General features: G+C 45.9%; 1 protein-coding gene across 2 annotated transcripts in view; it reads left to right on the top strand.

The window, feature by feature from the left end:
* RXRG (retinoid X receptor gamma) overlaps nt 1-15,234 on the top strand; it is an 82,570-nt gene extending 67,336 nt beyond the window's left edge. For both annotated transcript variants that reach the window (XM_083743926.1, XM_083743927.1), the window contains exons 6-10: nt 237-366; nt 3,023-3,155; nt 6,383-6,474; nt 8,044-8,149; nt 14,736-15,234. In XM_083743926.1, the coding sequence (XP_083600052.1) occupies nt 237-366; nt 3,023-3,155; nt 6,383-6,474; nt 8,044-8,149; nt 14,736-14,883 (609 nt within the window). In that variant the 3' untranslated portion in view covers nt 14,884-15,234. The remainder of the gene's footprint in view (nt 1-236; nt 367-3,022; nt 3,156-6,382; nt 6,475-8,043; nt 8,150-14,735) is intronic.
* The last annotated feature ends 3,666 nt before the right edge of the window (nt 15,235-18,900 follow it).

The raw sequence follows: 18,900 nt of genomic DNA on the forward strand, positions 1-18,900 counted from the left end.
GGCCCTCGGAGCTGGACCTCAGTGTCTGGGTTAAATGATGGGGATGGAGACGCTCCTTCAGGTATACTGGAGGCATTCTAGGATCACTGTGTCCATCCTATGGGCACCAATGCTTGATTCAAAAACATTTTTGCCTGCAAGCATTTTTATGGGTTCAGTATTTGGGGTGCTTTCAGTAACGGGGAGCAGGTGGCGGCAGTTGAATTTACTCACCCACATGCCTGCTTCTCACTTAGACCAATGATCCTGTCACCAACATATGCCACGCGGCTGACAAGCAACTCTTCACGCTGGTGGAATGGGCCAAGCGAATCCCACACTTCTCAGACTTAACGCTGGAAGACCAAGTTATTCTCCTCCGAGCAGGTATGGATCTTGGCCCCCTCACCTTGCCACTGTTGTACTTCCTTCAATCACTTGAGGCACGTTTTTATTAAGAGCAGAAACCCAACATCTGGAGCGCTCATGTAATGCCGATTTTACTGCTTTGCACCATTTCAGACTGCAGGTGACGATGAGATTGCACTTTAACCGTTCCCTCGTTTGAAAATAAATAAATAGGGATGTGTCGAAAAGGAAGAGGGCATTCTGTGGACACCTTTGCCCCTGTTAAATAAGCCACTCTGTTTTGGCAATGGGGTTTTGATTATTTTTGAGAGGGGGGGGGGACAAAGCAGGGGATCCTGGTGAGGGGAGAGACTCCATCAGACAAGGCCTCCTTTCACCTGCCTTGCTCTACCTTCTTGCTTCTCAATGTGTATTGTATTGTTTTATGTCCTGTGGCTTGCCGTTGTTTTATTGATTATAGTTTAGATATTATTGTAACTGTTGAGTGGATTTCTGTTTAACCTTTATATGTTGATATTATTATTTTATACTATTCTAATTGATTGTTGAATGCTACTTTTTTATGAAGGCTGCCTATTTTAAAGTTATTTTTTATTGTATTAGATTGTTATAAGATGTAAAAAAAAATAATAATTTTTTTTTGTTTCTTCAACTTGTAAACTGCCTTGAGTATTGTAAGATAGAAAGGCGGTATACACATTAAAAATGATGATGATCCTGGTTGCAAAGTGGGGGGCAAATGCTAACTCATTCCATTGGCGGCCAGTTAGCATTCCTCTGACTGATTTGGCTTTTAAGCATCATCACGTAGCTGTGACAAATCTGCTGCATGAATCTTCTGATACATGGCTTTGTTGGGGGCATGTGGATTTACCTTGGTTAGAAAAACATCAGTTTCGTATATTTTTTTGTAAGACAACAACTTCAATCTTCATGTAGATCATGGGATCAAACAGGTTTACTACTAGAGTGCGAGCAATTTGGGAGAAAATACCCCCAGCCTCTATGCAGCAAAGCAAAAAATCTAGGTGTAAATGCCCACAAATACGTTTTTGTCTCCTGCGTCCTTGCCTGGCAGTACTCCTAAACTGCCTTGCTGTTGCTTCGTAATCACACTTTTCCCACTCCCACTTTCCGCTTCCTACTCCATTACCACTTCTTTATGGAGAAAGTTTAATAATCTGGCAACAGAGTTCTCGATGGCAATATTTTATTGAGTTTGGTACTGTTCCATTGGATATTTTATTGAGTTTGGTACTGTTCCAGTGGTACCACTGTATTCATTTTTTTATATATAAAAAATTAACAATTTCAACATAACAAAATATCAAAACATATAATATTCATTATTTTTCCCCTTTCCTCCCCCACCTCCCCATCGAACCCCCCCCCCCGATTATTCCCTCAGCTCCTCTCTCTGATTTCTCAACACATGTTATTCTCTGCATACTGTAAAATTGTATAAATCCTTATATTGTCTTTTAAACATCTTTGTGGGAAGTGAGTTATTGGTTTGCTTTTGTTTTATTATGTATTTTGTGCTGCTATTTTGTGTTTTTATATTGTTAACCACCCTGTGATTTTGAGAAGAAGGGCATGTGGCGATCACACAGGGTCCCCGGACGTTTCACCGTCTATTGATCCCTGTGTTACCACTTTATTTCTCGCTGCCACCACCCAAGCCCTACCTGGTACAATACTGTGTCCAGTCAGGTTTAAATTGGAACATAAACCTCTGTTTATTTATTGCAGTTTAACAAGCGTGTGGTTTCATAAACGGTATCGGTCAATTACAATCATAGGGTGCCTATCCAGACCTATAACTTCCGCTGCGTGCTCTCACTCACTAAACCACCTCTCAGATATTTACTTGTCTTCCTAGCTCCTAACTGTTCCTGACTCAACTTACTTTGCTACACTAGCTCAAACTACCCACAGACTCTATCCCAATTCACTCCCACTCCAACCAACAACCAAACTCCCAATGAACTCTCCTTTCACACCTTCCAGAGCTGGTTTTATAGTCCCTCTGACTTCACCCCCTGGGTTCTGATTGGGTAACCCGTTTAACTAATTCACCTCCAGCACTCTCATATGTTTTTCCCCAAAAAATTTTTTATTGGTTTTCACACTATTATAATCAATCAAACAAACAAACAACAAACACACAAGACAAACAAACAAGACAAACATAAATCATAGCCTTATTGAAAATTACAGTTATTAAATTTGTTAAGTGACTTCCTCGCTTCCCCTTGGTTGAATTTCATTGCATCTCCTTTTAACGGTTTTCCAAATACCAATTTTTATGAAATTTAACTTAAACATTAACACCCTTAAATCTTCACCTTATAGAATTAAACATCTTAATTCATCATTTAACATAAATAAAATCCTAAGCCCATTAAGTATCTGCAAGCTGTTTCCAGTTAGTTTAACTGATTTGTTAAGTTAAACTAACAGGACTCTCATATGTTGATGTCACAGGGCAGTATACAAATTTAAGAACTGAATAATAAACAAGCAAGCAAGCAAGCAAGCAAGCAAGCAAGCAAGCAAGCAAGCAAGCGATAGCTTTCCTACACCCAACACAAATAAAACCAGCTCACATTAAGGGCTTGTAAGAGGCAAGTCCCATAATATGCATCTGTTTCACTCCTGTCTTCTCTTCCAGGTTGGAATGAGCTGCTGATTGCCTCTTTTTCCCACCGCTCTGTCTCCGTGCAGGACGGCATCCTGCTGGCCACAGGCTTACATGTGCAACGGAGCAGTGCGCACAGCGCCGGAGTGGGCTCCATTTTCGACAGGCATGTTTCTGAACTCTTGTTTTGACGTTTGCACTTTTCTACGTTCACGGCTTCTTTGAGTTGATTTGGTGGAATAAAAAGCTCGGTTAGGAGATAGCAGAAATCACAGGGTTAAAGCTGACCAAAAGTCCAGAGGTAGCATTTTTATCCATTTGCGATGGGGTGGAAGGTTCACAGGCGATGAAGGACTTGCTCACAAATTTATTGACAGCTGCACAAATTATTATAGCCAGGAAGTGGAAGGGGCAAGCAGAATATAAAATGGAAGAATCGTACAAAGAGGTTTGGAAATAATGATAAATTAACATGTGCCATTAAGGTAAGACGGGGAATATGTAGGAGAAATGATTTTAAAGAGATATGATGGGTATTTGTAGAATGTGTATTGCTAAAACGGAAAGGGGTTAAACCAACGCAAGTGGTGTTGAACTTTTGGGAGGTTGGAGAGTTATAATGGTATGGTCTCAGTGGTGGGGTGCACATTTTTGTGCTTATTTATGTATGATTAATTATTAATTTAATAATGAGCAAAAAAACGGGGGGACTTTAAACTACCCGGGGTAGTTTCTTGAGCCTTTCAGGAAGAGAAAAAAGCTCTCTGGGTAGTGGTGTGCACCCAACATTAACCACAACCCATATCTATCCTGCCTTTTCTTATGAAATACTATGTTTCGTTGCATTTTCTCCCAGACCACCTTCAACCCTAGTCAATAAAAAGAGCAACCAAGATGCATTTTAAGCTGGTAATGTGTGCTCGGCCTGCATAGCTGCTTCCAGGCAGGTGTCTCTTAGCACTATAAATGAATAACCATTTACTATAAACCATAAGCAGAATTGCAGTTGACTTTCCACACTATTGGGGTGTTCCATATCTTCTGCCCATTCATGCCGATATGAGCTGCTCAAACATATCTACTGGTGGGGAAGGGAAACAGAAGGTCCTGTTCACCTGAGTCGGCATTTGAAACAAAATACACCTTCACTATAAACTTGGTGGTGGTGGATGCTATTTTACCACCCAATTTTTTTTAAAAAAATCATTCTTTTTATTACTGCTAAAATAGTTTTATGGTTATAACATTCAATTAAAAAAAAGATGAGAAAACTAATTTTAACAATATGGTGGGCAAGGATTTCTTCCATCATTTTTTTGTAAAGGAATGTTATAACTTTATTTCATTTAAGCAATTCTAGCAAAAAAATAAATAAATGCTATATGCAGTTCACTGCAGATGGTGACAGCAGTCATAAAATTAAAAGATGCCTGCTTCTTGGGAGAAAAGCAATGACAAACCTAGACAGCATCTTAAAAACCAGAGACATTACCTTGCCAACAAAGGTCCGTATAGTAAAAGCTATGGTTTTCCCAGTAGTGATGTATGGAAGTGAGAGCTGGACCATAAAGAAGGCTGATCACCGAAGAATTGATGCTTTTGAATTATGGTGCTGGAGGAGACTCTTGAGAGTCCCATGGGCTGCAAGAAGATCAAACCTATCCATCCTTAAGGAAATCAGCCCTGAGTGCTCACTGGAAGGACAGATCCTGAAGCTAGAGGCTCCAATCCTTTGGCCACCTCATGAGAAGAGAAGACTCCCTGGAAAAGACCCTGATGTTGGGAAAGATGGAGGGCATAAGGAGAAGGGGACGACAGAGGACGAGATGGTTGGACAGTGTTCTCGAAGCTACCAGCGTGAGTTTGACCAAACTGCGGGAGGCAGTGGAAGACAGAAGTGCCTGGCATGCTCTGGTCCATGGGGTCACGAAGAGTCGGACACGACTAAAAGACTAAACAACAACAAAGCAAAAAATAATATATATTTTTTAGTGTTAATCAGAAGACTGATTTAAAAATGAGCAGAATGTAAAATGATACCTGCAGAAATGGACCTGATTAATGTGTGCTGAGCTGTGGGAGTTCATTTTCCTGCTAAGTCACTGCCTTTTGAAAGGAAGAAGGGTGGTGCTTAGGAAAAGTCAGTGGCGTAGCATGGGGGTGCAGGGGGGGCCGGCCGCACCGGGCGCAACATCTGGGGGTTAGGGTTAGGGGGCGCAAATCCACGGGTTAGGATGCGCAAATTACTTGCCTTGCCCCGGGTGCTGACAACCCATGCTACACCACTGGGAAAAGTCACTGAGTGCCTTCATGCCTTCCAGGTGTTGTTCAACCCCATTGAACAACACCTCCCCATTTGCCCTGTTCAGCATGGCCAATGGTCAGGAATGATGGGATAAGCCACCTGCGCATGGAGAGATGGTGCCACTCTTTAATTCTGAAGAAAGTGAGCTTTCTGTGCTCAACAAACATATAACATGAAGAGTCCTTACCACATAATTTATTCAGTATTCACAGAGTGACAAAGGGATGTAGTCTCTATGCCATGATGGGGTTGCTCCAAGTAAAGTCCCACCCCCCTTCGTCTCCCCTATTCAGGGCCGGATTTAGGTTTGATGAGGCCCATAGCTACTGAAGGTAATAGGGCCCTTTATATGTCCAGCTGTCCTTTGTCAACAACAAATTGTCCCTGTTTTTTTGTGTTGAATATATGCTATATGGTAATTGATGGACCTAATCGGTATCTAAAGCCATTTGCACAAAACGAATAGGAGCCTACACAACACAAAACACTGTTACTGTTTGTCGGTTTTATTTTATATGTTTATTATCTTATATTTTGGAAATGTACATCTATTCTTTTCCTTAGGGGCCCTAAGCTATAGCATGTTTAGCTTATACATAAATCCGGCTCTGTCCCTATTCTACGTTAGACCTGCGCCAGCTAATCGGAGCCTTCTGTCTCTGAGCTTTCTGTTCTACTACTCTCAATGCACGCCGGGTCCTGGGAGAGGGGGGTCAGGAATGCTTTCCAAGGACACTGAATCTCTCAGCTGTCTCTCCCCTTGTGCTTATTCTTCTTCTTGCTGCTCCTCCTCTTCCAATATTTCCCAGCTTCTCCCCTCTGCAGCCTCTGAATTATGCCCTTCTGCAAACCACTGATCTAAATCTATACTGTCTTCCTTTTCTCAGGAAGGGTCAGGAGAAGGGGGGTGGTCCTCACCATTCCTCCTCAGTCCAGCCCCTGACAATAAGGATGCCCCTTGAAAAGTGAATGAATGAAGCCTGGCAATTCTACACTGTGGTGTGAAGGGACCTCGGACTGCTATTTGCACACTGAGTGCATCAAAGCAGACTTTGACTCTTCGATTCCCTCTCTTGTCTCTAATACAGGGTCCTTACTGAGCTGGTATCCAAAATGAAAGACATGCAGATGGACAAATCTGAGCTGGGGTGCCTACGAGCCATTGTCCTGTTCAACCCAGGTACGTGTGGATGCCCGGGGAAGCTGGTCCAGGGTCAAATCAACTCGTGAATAAATCTAGCCCTGGGTTCTGAGCAGCGGTTCTTGCTGATTCTAGGGAAAGGCCTTCTTGGTGACCTCTTCTCTCAACTGCCCAGCTTTGCCATCACTCCCTCATTCATCCATGTGGCACTGAGGTAGCCAAGTTAGTCCAGTGGCAGGAAAATACAGAAGAAAAATGGTGCTTAAAGAGAATGGAAATGGAGCAATGCATGGAGAGAAATGACTGAACAGCAACGGGGATGGCAGTAGAAAAGATGAATAAAATGTGTAGGCCTCATATTGTAAGGAAGGGGATACCACTTTAAGCCTGCCTAAGGCCATCCTAAGGGACGCGGGTGGTGCTGTGGGTTAAACCACAGAGCCCAGGGCTTGCCGATCAGAAGGTCGGCGGTTCAAATCCCCACGACGGGGTGAGCTCCCGTTGCTCGGTCCCAGCTCCTGCCAACCTAGCAGTTCGAAAGCACGTCAAAGTGCAAGTAGATAAATAGGTACCACTCCGGTGGGAAGGTAAACGGCGTTTCCATGCACTGCTCTAGTTCGCCAGAAGCGGCTTAGTCCTGCTAGCCACATGACCCGGAAGCTGTACACCGGCTCCCTCGGCCAATGAAGCAAGATGAGCGCCGCAACCCCAGAGTCGGTCACGACTGGACCTAATGGTCATGGGTCTCTTTACTTTTTTAAGGCCATCCTGTTGCCATGTAATGCCCATGAGGCAGTCTTTTTTGGTTTCTGGCCGGTACCACATAGTAAAGTAAAAAAGGTAAAGGACCCCTGGACGGTTACGTTCAGTCAAAGGTGACTATGGGGTGTGGCACTTATCTCACTTCAGGCCAAGGGAGCTGGTGTTTGTCCACAGCTTTCTGGGTCATGCAGCTAGCATGACTAAACCGCTTCTGGTGCAATGGAACACCGTGACAGAAACCACAGCGCATGGAAATGCCGTTTACCTTCCTGCCACAGTGGTACATATTTATCTACTTGCACGGGCCTGCTTTTGAACTGCTAGGTTGGCAGGAGCTGGGACAGAGCGACGGGAGCTCACCCCATTGCGGGGATTCGAACCGCCGACCTTCTGATCTGCAAGCCCAAGAGCAGGCTTCCTCAACCTTAGCCCTCCAGATGTTTTGAGACTACAATTCCTATCATCCCTGTCCACTGGTCCTGCTAGCTAGGGATCATGGGAGTTGTAGGCCAAAAACATCTGGAGGGCCGAGTTTGAGGAAGCTTGCCCAAGAGGCTCAGTGGTTTAGACCACAGCACCACCCGTGTCCACCTTTACCTTTACCACATAGTATATATTAGGGACAGCAGTGTGTCTTCTCAGAGGTCTCTTTCAGGTAGATGGGTAATATTACTGCTCTGCCTGTTTTTCCAGTTAATTACGGTTTCACAGCTAACATACACCATGGAGTACAATGCTATTACAGTTCACTTGGCCATTCTGCAACCTACAGATAAGGAGTGGGCAATAGCTGTGCTGTTTTTTAATCATGATTCCCCTCCCCTCCTTGCTCTCTCACCCCATCAGATGCCAAGGGTCTGTCTAGTCCTGCAGAGGTGGAATCGCTACGTGAGAAAGTTTATGCAGCTCTGGAGGCATACACCAAACAAAAGTATCCTGATCAACCGGGAAGGTAAATAGAAAGAGGCTCAGCACCATTCTTAACACAGAATGCTGTTGGAAAGTGCAGAATACCAATGATGGTGCTTCTGTGTGTTTGGTTGGCTCGGAAACATTCAGAGGACAAGAGATCCAAAAGAGATCCAAAATCAGTAGTGGGCAACAACCTTTATAGATTTAGATCTGGAGATGAGCTGTACTTGGATCAGTAACAACCTAAAACCCCTTGAACATCACATTGAATTCCCTAGAGGAAAAATGAGATCTAAATTTATTAAACAAATAAAAAGTCTATATTTCTTAGATCCAGAATTGACCGCCAATCCCAAATAGGGATGTGAGAAGGCAGCTGTTTCTGTTTCAACCTGTATCCATCACAATCACCGCCGCTTACTTTCTGCTGCGGTTTGGTTTCCACCAAATATGACATTCACTGGGCTCATTTCCAGGCACAGGTCTGGACTTTAAAGCTCCATGTCTGAGCACTCTACACACACACACACACCTGCTGTTTTCCCTAGGAAAACCTGTGTTTTACCACTGATCACAGCAAACAACCATCGGGTTTTCCCAGGGAAAGTGTCAGGATGAAAAAGGAACTGTTCAATCACAGACCTTTAAAGCCCGGATCCGTGCCTGGAAAGAACAGTGTGAAAGGAAGTCTGAGTGAGCCCTGAGTCTTGCACTCCTCTCTTTAAGGTAACTTACATTCATCTCATTGGAAAGGAAGCTAATGTCAAAACAACATAAAAACAGTCACTTTTGAACTGAAAAAGCCAACAGCAATGTGAAAAAACACTGGTTGTTTTTCTGTTTTTGTTGCAATTATCCAACATCGCATTCGTTTATTTACTCCAGAGCAACAAGTTAGAAATGAACGAGGGAGCTGGGCATGAGTTTCAGCAGGGAAACGAGAAGTTAGATGGAGCAACTTTCTGTTCTGGTGGCCTGAGATCCAGTGGCGTAGCATGGGTTGTCAGCACCCGGGGCAAGGCAAGTAATTTGCGCCCCCTAACCCCTAACCTGCCACCGCTGCCAGCTTCTTCTTGCTGCTGCCTGGTCTGGTCTGGTGTGGTTCTCTCCCGTGCTCAGCGCTGCACTGGGCGGCCACTGCACTGTCCCTCCCCCAGATAGTCCCTCGCTCTCTCTCCGCACCGCACACCTGGCACCCACCCCCTCCACAGTGGGTGGCGACCCGGCGGCTCGGATCGGATTCGCACAGCCAGCACTGCAGTGTGAGAGAGTGAGTGAGCCAGGTAGGGGCAGAGAGCTGCGAGTGCGAGCGCGCCCCCCAGATGTTGCGCCCGGTGCGGCTGGCCCCCCCTGCACCCCCACGCTACACCACTGCGGAGATCATGTTGCGTTCTGAGGCCAAAGGAAGGACTGGACCCTGATAAAAATGAGACACGAGGCTTTGACCAGCAAGGCTCTCGGAGGGAGTGCATATAATCGTCTCTCTGGGCTTGTCCATGTGTAGCCCCCGGCCCAGGCCGTTTTATTCACAAAAGAACTTTTTACAGAGTGTTCGTAAGAACCAATCAGATTTCCTCTGAGCATTTAAACAAACCTCAAGTGGGGACAAAGTTAAACTATAAACACTAGTTAGGCATGCATACTCTGGAGTAAATGAATGAAAAACTACAAAGGAGCGAATACAGCAACCCCGGAGGTCATAAACAATCAGTACACATGATAAGAAGGATGGGCAGGAGGACAGTGACCGTTATCACCTTAATGTGAAACCTGTTTCCTGGCCCTAAGATTAACATCCTAAGATTAATATATAAGAAAGCTACATCAACGAAACTGCCCATTATCTTTGAGGACCCAGGACACCTGCCTGTCTAAGTGTGTACGTGACTTGTGAAGAGAGAGAAATGAAACAGGGATGCAGGGGTGTAGATTGATCAAGAATCATATCAAAATAGTTTAAACCCAGTCAACGCAATGCTTTCATTGCTGACACAGATGGCTTACTCTATATTTGTTATAATTCCTCATAGCAATCCCACCTGATCACTACAAGATCAGAGCCTTTGCCTCCTGATCTCAGCCACTCCAAAGTTGGCAATCTCTCTTTAAGAAGACTGCAGTCCCCACCTGCCAAACCTCTACATAAGAAAATGACAGAGGGGGGAGGAAGTACAGGCAGACAGTGGAGAGCCAACTTTGGAGGTGACTTTTCTTCTGGATCTCAGCTTCTCTTTCCTTCCAGTAGCCTTTAGAATAACTACATTATCCAATTCTGCCATCTGCTGGTTAACATGCAAATGGGAAGTCATTAAAAGTTATCTTCTGTGTATTCCTCCTACATCTTCCTCTCTCCTCCTCTGCCACCCCTTTTTGGGTGATTTTGGTATTGAATAGATTTGACAGGAATTGGGGCAAATGTGGAACGGTGGTTATTTATATTGCATATGCTGTTTAATGGCTTTAATGTTTTGTGAGCTGCCTCTAGTCTGGAAGGGATGAAGTAAAATATTTTAAATTAACGGTGTGAAGCCCAACCGCACATCAAAACCAACAGCACACAACAGAGGCCACAAGATGTTCCTAAATGGTCACCCAAATATTTTTGGGGAAAGGTGAATTTTATACACTCCAAGAGGTCACGAGTGGGACAACTCTCCACCTCGTGGGTACCATTTTGCCATTCTATTAAAAAGCAACTCCAGTCAAGGTTCCAGCATATGTTGGCAGGGCCTGGTCCTCAGGTTGTAAATGCCAATGGGATTCATATGGAGAAAAGTGGAGTTTATAAATAATGTGCATCCAAGGTGTGAAAACCTTTCAGGAGGGGATTCAGTGCCTTGGATTTGGGCCTGAAAGCAAACTCTGGTAGCTAGTGTGGTGGGATACATTCAGTGAGGCCCAGTGCTGAGGGCCTTCTGGCAGTTCCCTCACAGCGAGAAGTGAGGTTACAGAGAACCAGGCAGAGGGCCTTCTCGGTAGTAGCACCCGCCCTGTGGAATGCCCTCCCATCAGATGTCAAAGAAATAAACAACTCTCTGACTTTTAGAAGACATCTGAAGGCAGCCCTGTTTAGGGATGTTTTTAATGTTTGAAATTTTATTCTGTTTTTAGTGTTCTGCTGGGAACCGCTCAGAGAGGCTGGGGAAACCCAGCCAGATGGGCTGGGTATTATTATTATAATTATTATAATTATTATTATTACCAATATCCAAAAGAAAATCAGGAAGCACCCGAGTTCTCTTTAAGTCCAACCCCATGTTAGGTACATTATGCAGTTGTCAGTCTAAGAAGGCTGACCCATTTTAAGCTCTAAAATACAGATAAATGTTTTGGTGAAAGCAGGGGGGGGTGTCGTTTCTGAGTGAAATGAAGTTTAGTTTTCTTTTTCCACGTCTTCCTGCCATCTGCAGTGGATTTAAAGCTAAAATGAAAAACCTAGACTAGAGACCATCACACAACCTGCTTCCTCCCTATTTCATTTTATTGATATGGTGCCTTTCTATATACCATATTTTTTGCTCCATAAGACTCACTTTTTCCCTCCTAAAAAATAAGGGGAAATGTGTGTGCATCTTATGGAGTGAATGCAGGCTGCACAGCTATCCCAGAAGCCAGAACAGAAAGAGGGATCGCTGTGCAGCGATCTCTCTTGCTGTTCTGGCTTCTGAGATTCAGAATATATTTTTTTCTTGTTTTCCTCCTCCAAAAACTAGCTGTGTCTTATGGTCTAGTGCGTCTTATAGAGCGAGAAATACGGTATATCCTGCTCAGAGCTGTTTACACACACACCCAGAGAGAGCAACAAGTCACATATCACAATATCAAGACATTTCGAAAGTGCGTAGTAATAATAATCAGCATTAAACAATTCAAAAACCAAATTTAATTCCACCAGAGTTTAGCTATATCCTGTTCTGTGGGTGCTTGAGGCGCACAGAGGAAACAGCCAGTATCTGGTGAAGTTGGGTCGCCGTAGTCAAGGTCACATCAAACAGATAAAGCCTGGTCAAGCTCTCTTAGGCAGCGGGTGTGGAAGACCAGGACCTTGGATAGCTCAAAATGAGGCCTGCTAGCTAAATCTCTCCCCTGCTATAGTTGCAGGAAGCTGTGGTCTTGGCAGGGAAATGCAGCAACTGTAGACTGACAAGACCCATCCTGTGGTTGGTTCCCCAGAGGAGATGGCTGGGTTATTAAAAGGCTATTGCCTGATTTTACAGTTGGCGTGCCCTGAAAGGCTGGGGAACTGGACATGTGGCAATTGGTGCATCCTACAAATCTGAGGATAGTGCCAAAATTGTGTCTGGAAGGCCCCAGACTAGCAGGAAGAGGCCCGAGCCTTCTCTGCCTTTGACTGCAAAATCCAGGATTGTGAATCTTGGCAAGCTAATGCAATAATTAAGCCATAATCACAACATGTATATAAAACCAGGAGGCAGTATCCAGCTGGCATATTCTGTCAGTGCAAGGAGTTCTGTTTGTGCAATGATCCTTCCCACCTTCTCTCCCCACCCTGTCCCCAAATCTGCTCTGGGAAACCCAGGCAGAACGTGTTGTTGTGCAAGCCGAACCCCTTGCGCTGACAGCATATTGCTTAGCACAACAGTGGACATTGCAGCACAGAACACAATTAGTAATAACAATGACATGTCGACAGTCCATACAAACAGTGCACAAAGCACGGCCAGACATTAGAGCGGAGTCGGCAAGGCTTACCAGGCATGGGCCAGATCACTCCCACAGAGATCCTCCGTGGGCCGGGCCGGTGCAGCACAATGCTGGAAATCGCGTCTGCGCAGGTGTGATTTTCAGCGTCTGGGCAGGCGCAGAAGCGATTTCCGGCACCGCGGACATGCGCAGACGTGATTTCCAGCATCTGGGAATGCGCAGAAGTGATTTCAAGAGCTGCAGAAGCGAGTCCCCGCACCGCACAGGGTTTAGCACAGCGCACGGGGGCTCGCCAAGCAGGAGGCTTGGTTCAGGGGGGGGGCTTGTGGGCCGGTTAAGCAGCCTTCATGGGCCACTTCTGGCCCATGGGCCTTAGGTTGCCAGCCCAGTGGCGTAGCGTGGGGGGTGCAGGGGGGGCCAGCCGCACCGGGCGCAACATCTGGGGGTTAGGGGGCTCAAATTACTTGTCTTGCCCCGGGTACTGACAACCCACGCTACGCCACTGTGCCAGCCCCTGCATTAGAGCAACTGACAGACTTGCTGTTAATGGCAAAGCATCTCCACTATAGCAATATCAGGCTGGGAAGGTGCTGGCTTTAACCACCTGCCCTGTGTATGGATCACTTCAGCGCACAGAAGAGGGAAGAGGGAGGCAGCACTCCAAATCTTACCGAGCTTTCAAGAAGGGCTGTGATGTGGACAGGCCCTTTCCTGCATGTGTGTAGTCAATGTGTGGATTGGAACATTAGATTCCACTGGCTGCATTAACCTGCACCATGGGGGCACTGAGAGTAATAGCCAGCAGAGTTCATGGAAGGAGCTTCCATTTCCATGAATTTGTACCTACACAAAATACTTGAAGAATATTGGTAAAGTGAATCATGGATGAAACAGGGCAGCAAGCAGGAAAGCCCCTTTGGGCAAAAGAAATTCCTGCAGAGCAGGAGTTTTGGCTGGATAACCCCTGGGGTCCCTCCCAACTCTACAATTCGATGATTCTCACCCACCCATGGCAGAAGACTAAGCCCTTGGCCTTTGGAATTGAACCAAACAGCCCTGAAAAGGGCTTAATGTGAATTGCATTAGTGTGTCTTTGGTAGGACAAAACGAATCCTTGCTGACCCTTATGTTTCAATGATGCCATATTCACAGCCAGCAACAGGCCTGCAGATACTGGCAGATATTTATTCCTAGTGTGGGCTATAATTTAACGGATCTAACTTTTTGGCTGATACTTTCTAGCTTTGCTGTAATCAGCCGACATTATTATGTAGTTAAGGGACGTGGGTGGCGCTGTGGGTTAAACCACAAAGCCTAGGACTTGCTGATCAGAAGGCCGGCGGTTCGAATACCTGCAATGGGGTGAGCTCCCATTGCTCGGTCCCTGCTCCTGCCAACCTAGCAGTTCAAAAGCACGCCAGTGCAAGTAGATAAATAGGTACCGCTCCAGCGGGAATGTAAATGATGTTTCCGTGTGCTGCTCTGGTTCGCCAGAAGTGGCTTAGTCATGCTGGCCACATGACCCAGAAGCTATATGCCGGCTCCCTCAACCAGTAAAGCGAGGTGAGCGCCGCAACCCCTGTCGGTCACAACTGGACCTAACGGTCAGGGGTCCCTTTACCTTTTTATAATGTAGTAATGTAGTTCAAAGCGAAGCCTAAAATGCTGAAACAGCTGTTTCTGTCCACAATTTTAATCATGTATTTTGGCTCTGTGTGTGTGTGTGTGTGTGTGTGTGTGTGTGTTTTGTGGGTAACAAAACTTGTGGCATCCAAAGTTCCAAGCAACACATTTGACTTTGGCTGATGTGGGCCCAGGTGCAGTAAGAGCCTTGCGTGAGGCCCTACTTCAGATCCAGCGAATGAGGTGGAGCTCTTTCTTTTGTCTCTCAACATAGCACACCCCTTGGCATTCCCCGATTGTCATTAACTTCAGGTTTTATACATCTCTGGTTCCTTCAGGTTTGCCAAGCTCCTCCTGAGGCTGCCGGCCTTGCGATCTATCGGCCTGAAATGCCTGGAGCACCTCTTCTTCTTCAAGCTGATCGGTGACACCCCCATTGACACTTTCCTCATGGAAATGTTGGAGACACCTCTGCAGATTACTTGACCCTGAAAACGGATTGAGGAGGTGTGGAAACGAAGGATGAGACAGAGAGGTTGAAGGCTAATGATGGTTTCTACTTAGGATGGTGTGGTCCTGGTCTACTTGTGCCCATTCCCATTCAGGGTGGGGGGAGTAATAAGGGGATGATGGCATCTCTGTGGGCATTTAGTGTCCAAAAGACAGGATCCTATGTGGCTATGGCTGTGTTTGCTTTTACCCCTGGCTGGCAGCAAGGTGGGCCAGGACATCCTATAGGTTGTCAGTAACAAAACTGGTGACACCTGTACAAATAAATGAGTTTAAATTATTTTTTCACTTCCAATAAAAATGAGAAATAAAATAATATATGAGGAACTGGTGTGGAAATTGCTGTTGTTGCTTGGGGTTCCTTCTTACCCAAGGAAGGAAGGAGGAAGGTAAAAAGGTAAAGGTAAAGGACCTCTGGACGGTTAAGTCCAGTCAAAGGCGACTATGGGGTTGTGACGCTCATCTCGGTTTCAGGCTGAGGGAGATGGCGTTTGTCCACAGACAGCTTTTCTGGGTCATGTGGCCAGCAGGACTAAACTGCTTCTGGTGCAATGGGACACCATGACGGAAACCAGAGCACAAGGAAACGCCATTTAAATTCCTGCCACAGCGATAAACCTATTTATCTACTTGAGCAGGTGTGCTTTCGAACTGCTAGGTTGGCAAACATTGGTGGAAGGCGCTCCTCTCAACACAGAAAGGCCAAGGATGTGGGTCTGGGTCTGGTAGGCATGGACCAACTTGGCTTCCACAGATATTTTTAATGTGCCTGAAAGAAAGTGGCTTGCGAATCAAGGACTTGATTTAGCAAGGGGGATACAGGAAGCAAGATCATTACAATCAATATATCTGAAGATCAGTATATCTGAAGGAGCATCTCCACCCCCATCGTTCTACCCGGACACTGAGCTCCAGCGCCAAGGGCCTTCTGGCGGTTCCCTCACTGTGACAAGTCAAGTTACAGGGAAGCAGGCAGAGGGCCTTCTTGATAGTGACACCCGCCCTGTGGAATGCCCTCCCACCAGATGTCAAAGAGAAAAACAGCTACCAGACTTTTAGAAGACAGCTGAAGGCAGCCTTGTTTAGGAAAGCTTTTAATGTTTGATGCATTACTGTATTTTAATATTTTGTTGGAAGTGGCTGGGGAAACCCAGCCAGATGGGCGGGGTAAAAATTATGATGATGATGATGATGATGATGATGATGATGATGATGATGATGCTCCTCCAGTTGGAGAACAGCCTTTACCAAAGGTGTCATGAGCTTTGAAGACGCTCGAACTCAAGACGAAAGGGAGAAACATGCCAGGAGGAAGGCACGCTTGGCAAACCCTTACCGTGATCAACTCCCACCCAGGAACCAATGTCCCCACTGTGGAAGAATGTGTGGATCCAGAATTGGCCTCCAGAGTCACTTACAGACTCACTGTTAAAACCGTGTTCATGGAAGACAATCTCACTTGGCTACAAGTGATCGCCAAAGAGAATTCACTCACCCCTTCCTTCCTTAGCGGGGGGGGGGGGGGGGCGGACACCATTTTGTGGTTTGCCTCAGATGCCCAAATGTCTTGAGGCTGGTATGCAGCATGGGATCCTTAAAGTTGTGTCTGTGGACACTATGGCACCTACCCTCAGGCACCACACCCCCTTATTTATTTTCAAAATGGAGCTTCTTCTCTTTTTTTGCTTTAGGCTGTGTGTGCTTGATTGGGGTTGTTTTGTTCTTTGCACATCCGGTGCTGGATTTATGTATAAGCTAAACAAGCCCCATACGCTTAGGGCCCCACTCTCTTGGAGTCCCCCCAAAAAATTAAAGAAAAAAAACTGGATGTACATTTCCAAAATATAAGATAAAAAACAACTAAAATAAAACCTACATACAGCAACAGTGTTTTGTGTTGTGTAGGCTCCTATGATGTAAGTAATGGGCCCCGCCTGCTAGCCTGCTCCCTCAGATACCACTGGTTTGCTCATTTCTATATCAATTACAGTGGTACCTTGGTTTGCAACTGTTTTGGATTACAACCATTTCCGGTTACAACCACGTCAAACCCTGAAGTGTGTGTCCCTTTTTTTGGATTACAACCTATTTTTTTTGGATTACAAACAAAATTTTTGGGGGGAGGCCCCATTGGCAAAAGCGCGCCTTGGGTTACAACCTGTTTTGGTTTACAACCGGACCTCCAGAATGGATTATGGTTGTAAACCAAGGTATCACTGTACTTTGATAAAATACATATTTTGTTATGTGCAAATGGCTTTAGAAGAAGAAGAAGAAGAAGAAGAAGAAGAAGAAGAAGAGGAGGAGGAGGAGGAGGAGGAGGAGGAGGAGGAGGAGGAAGAGGAGTTTGGATTTGATATCCCGCTTTATCACTACCCTAAGGAGTCTCAAAGCGGCTAACATTCTCCTTTCCCTTCCTCCCCCACAACAAACACTCTGTGAGGTGAGTGGGGCTGAGAGACTTCAAAGAAGTGTGACTGGCCCAAGATCACCCAGCAGCTGCAGGCGGAGGAGCGGAGACGCGAACCCGGTTCCCCAGATTATGAGACTACCGCTTTAGATGCCTATTAGGTCCACAAATTACCATATAGCATATATTCAACACAAAAAACAGCGACATTTTGTTGTTGACAAAGGACAGCTGGACATATAAAGGGCCCCATTACCTTCAGTAGCTCAGGGCCTCATCAAACCTAAATCTGGCTCTGTTCACATCCCACAAATACATCATGCAAACTTGTAAGAGTGTTGTGTTGTAAACTCTCCAGCAGGCGGCAAGAGTGAATTTGGGTGTTTTATTTCTCAAGGAACTTCAGCAAAATTGAAGGCTGCTTGTAGCTCCTTCTGGTCTCCATAGCACCAGCCAATCAGAAGTGCAAGTAGGACCCTGATTATTCGTGTGGCAAAGAAATACTCCACCCCAGTAATGATTTCAGCCAGGAACTCTGGGGCTGCACATGGACAATTTCAGTCAGTAGGGACTGACTCTGCTGAAAGTACCATACTACATACAGTGGTACCTCGGGTTACATACGCTTCAGGTTACATACGCTTCAGGTTACATGCGCTTCAGGTTACAGACTCGGCTAACCCAGAAATAGTGCTTCAGGTTAAGAACTTTGCTTCAGTATGAGAACAGAAATCGTGCTCTGGCGGCGCGGCGGCAGCAGGAGGCCCCATTAGCTAAAGTGGTGCTTCAGGTTAAGAACAGTTTCAGGTTAAGAACAGACCTCCGGAACGAATTAAGTACTTAACCTGAGGTACCACTGTAGTTGCAAATACCGTAAATTTCGCTCCATAACATGCAGATTTTTCCTCCTAGAAAGTAAGGGGAAATGTCTGTGCGTGTTATGGAGCGAATGCCTACAGATGGCGGGGGAATCTGCTGCAGTTGTGAGCAGTCCGTGGCTTGCTTTGAAACAACAAAGCAGGTGTAAGCGGCTCCTGTCAGCGAGCCGAGCTGGGGAGGAGGGAGAGAAGCAGAGCGGGCTTGGCTGCTTTAAAACAACCCCGTCCTCTATGTTCCTCTCTCCTCCCCACTGATCTGCTAAGTAGCAGCGAAGCTTTTCAGCCAGCCTAGCCGGGAGGAGGGAGAGAAGCAGAGCGGGGTTGGCTGCTTTAAAACAACCCCGTACTCTCTGTCCCTGCCTGCAGTTTTTTGCTGTCCGATTTTGGATTAGCCACTGTAGGGGCTGTGTGTGTGTGTCCTTGAGCTATCGTTCTCCTCCTCCTGCTTCCCCTTCGCTCTCCCTGCGCCCCTGCACTCTCCCTCCGACTTTAGAATTGACACTCTGTGTGTCTGTGTGTGAGAGAGAGGGCTCCTCCTCCTCCTCCTCCTGCTTCCCGTTCACTCTTCCTGCGCTGTCCCTCCGACTTTAGAATTGACACTCTGTGTGTGTGAGGGCTCCTTCTCCTTCTCTTGCTTCCCGTTCACTCCCCCAGCGCCCTGCGACTTTAGGGCCAGTTCCCTCTCTGCGTGTGTGTGTGTTTTGA

Source organism: Podarcis gaigeae, assembly GCF_964106915.1.
Source record: "Podarcis gaigeae genome assembly, chromosome: 6".
Taxonomy (NCBI): Eukaryota; Metazoa; Chordata; class Lepidosauria; order Squamata; family Lacertidae; genus Podarcis; species Podarcis gaigeae.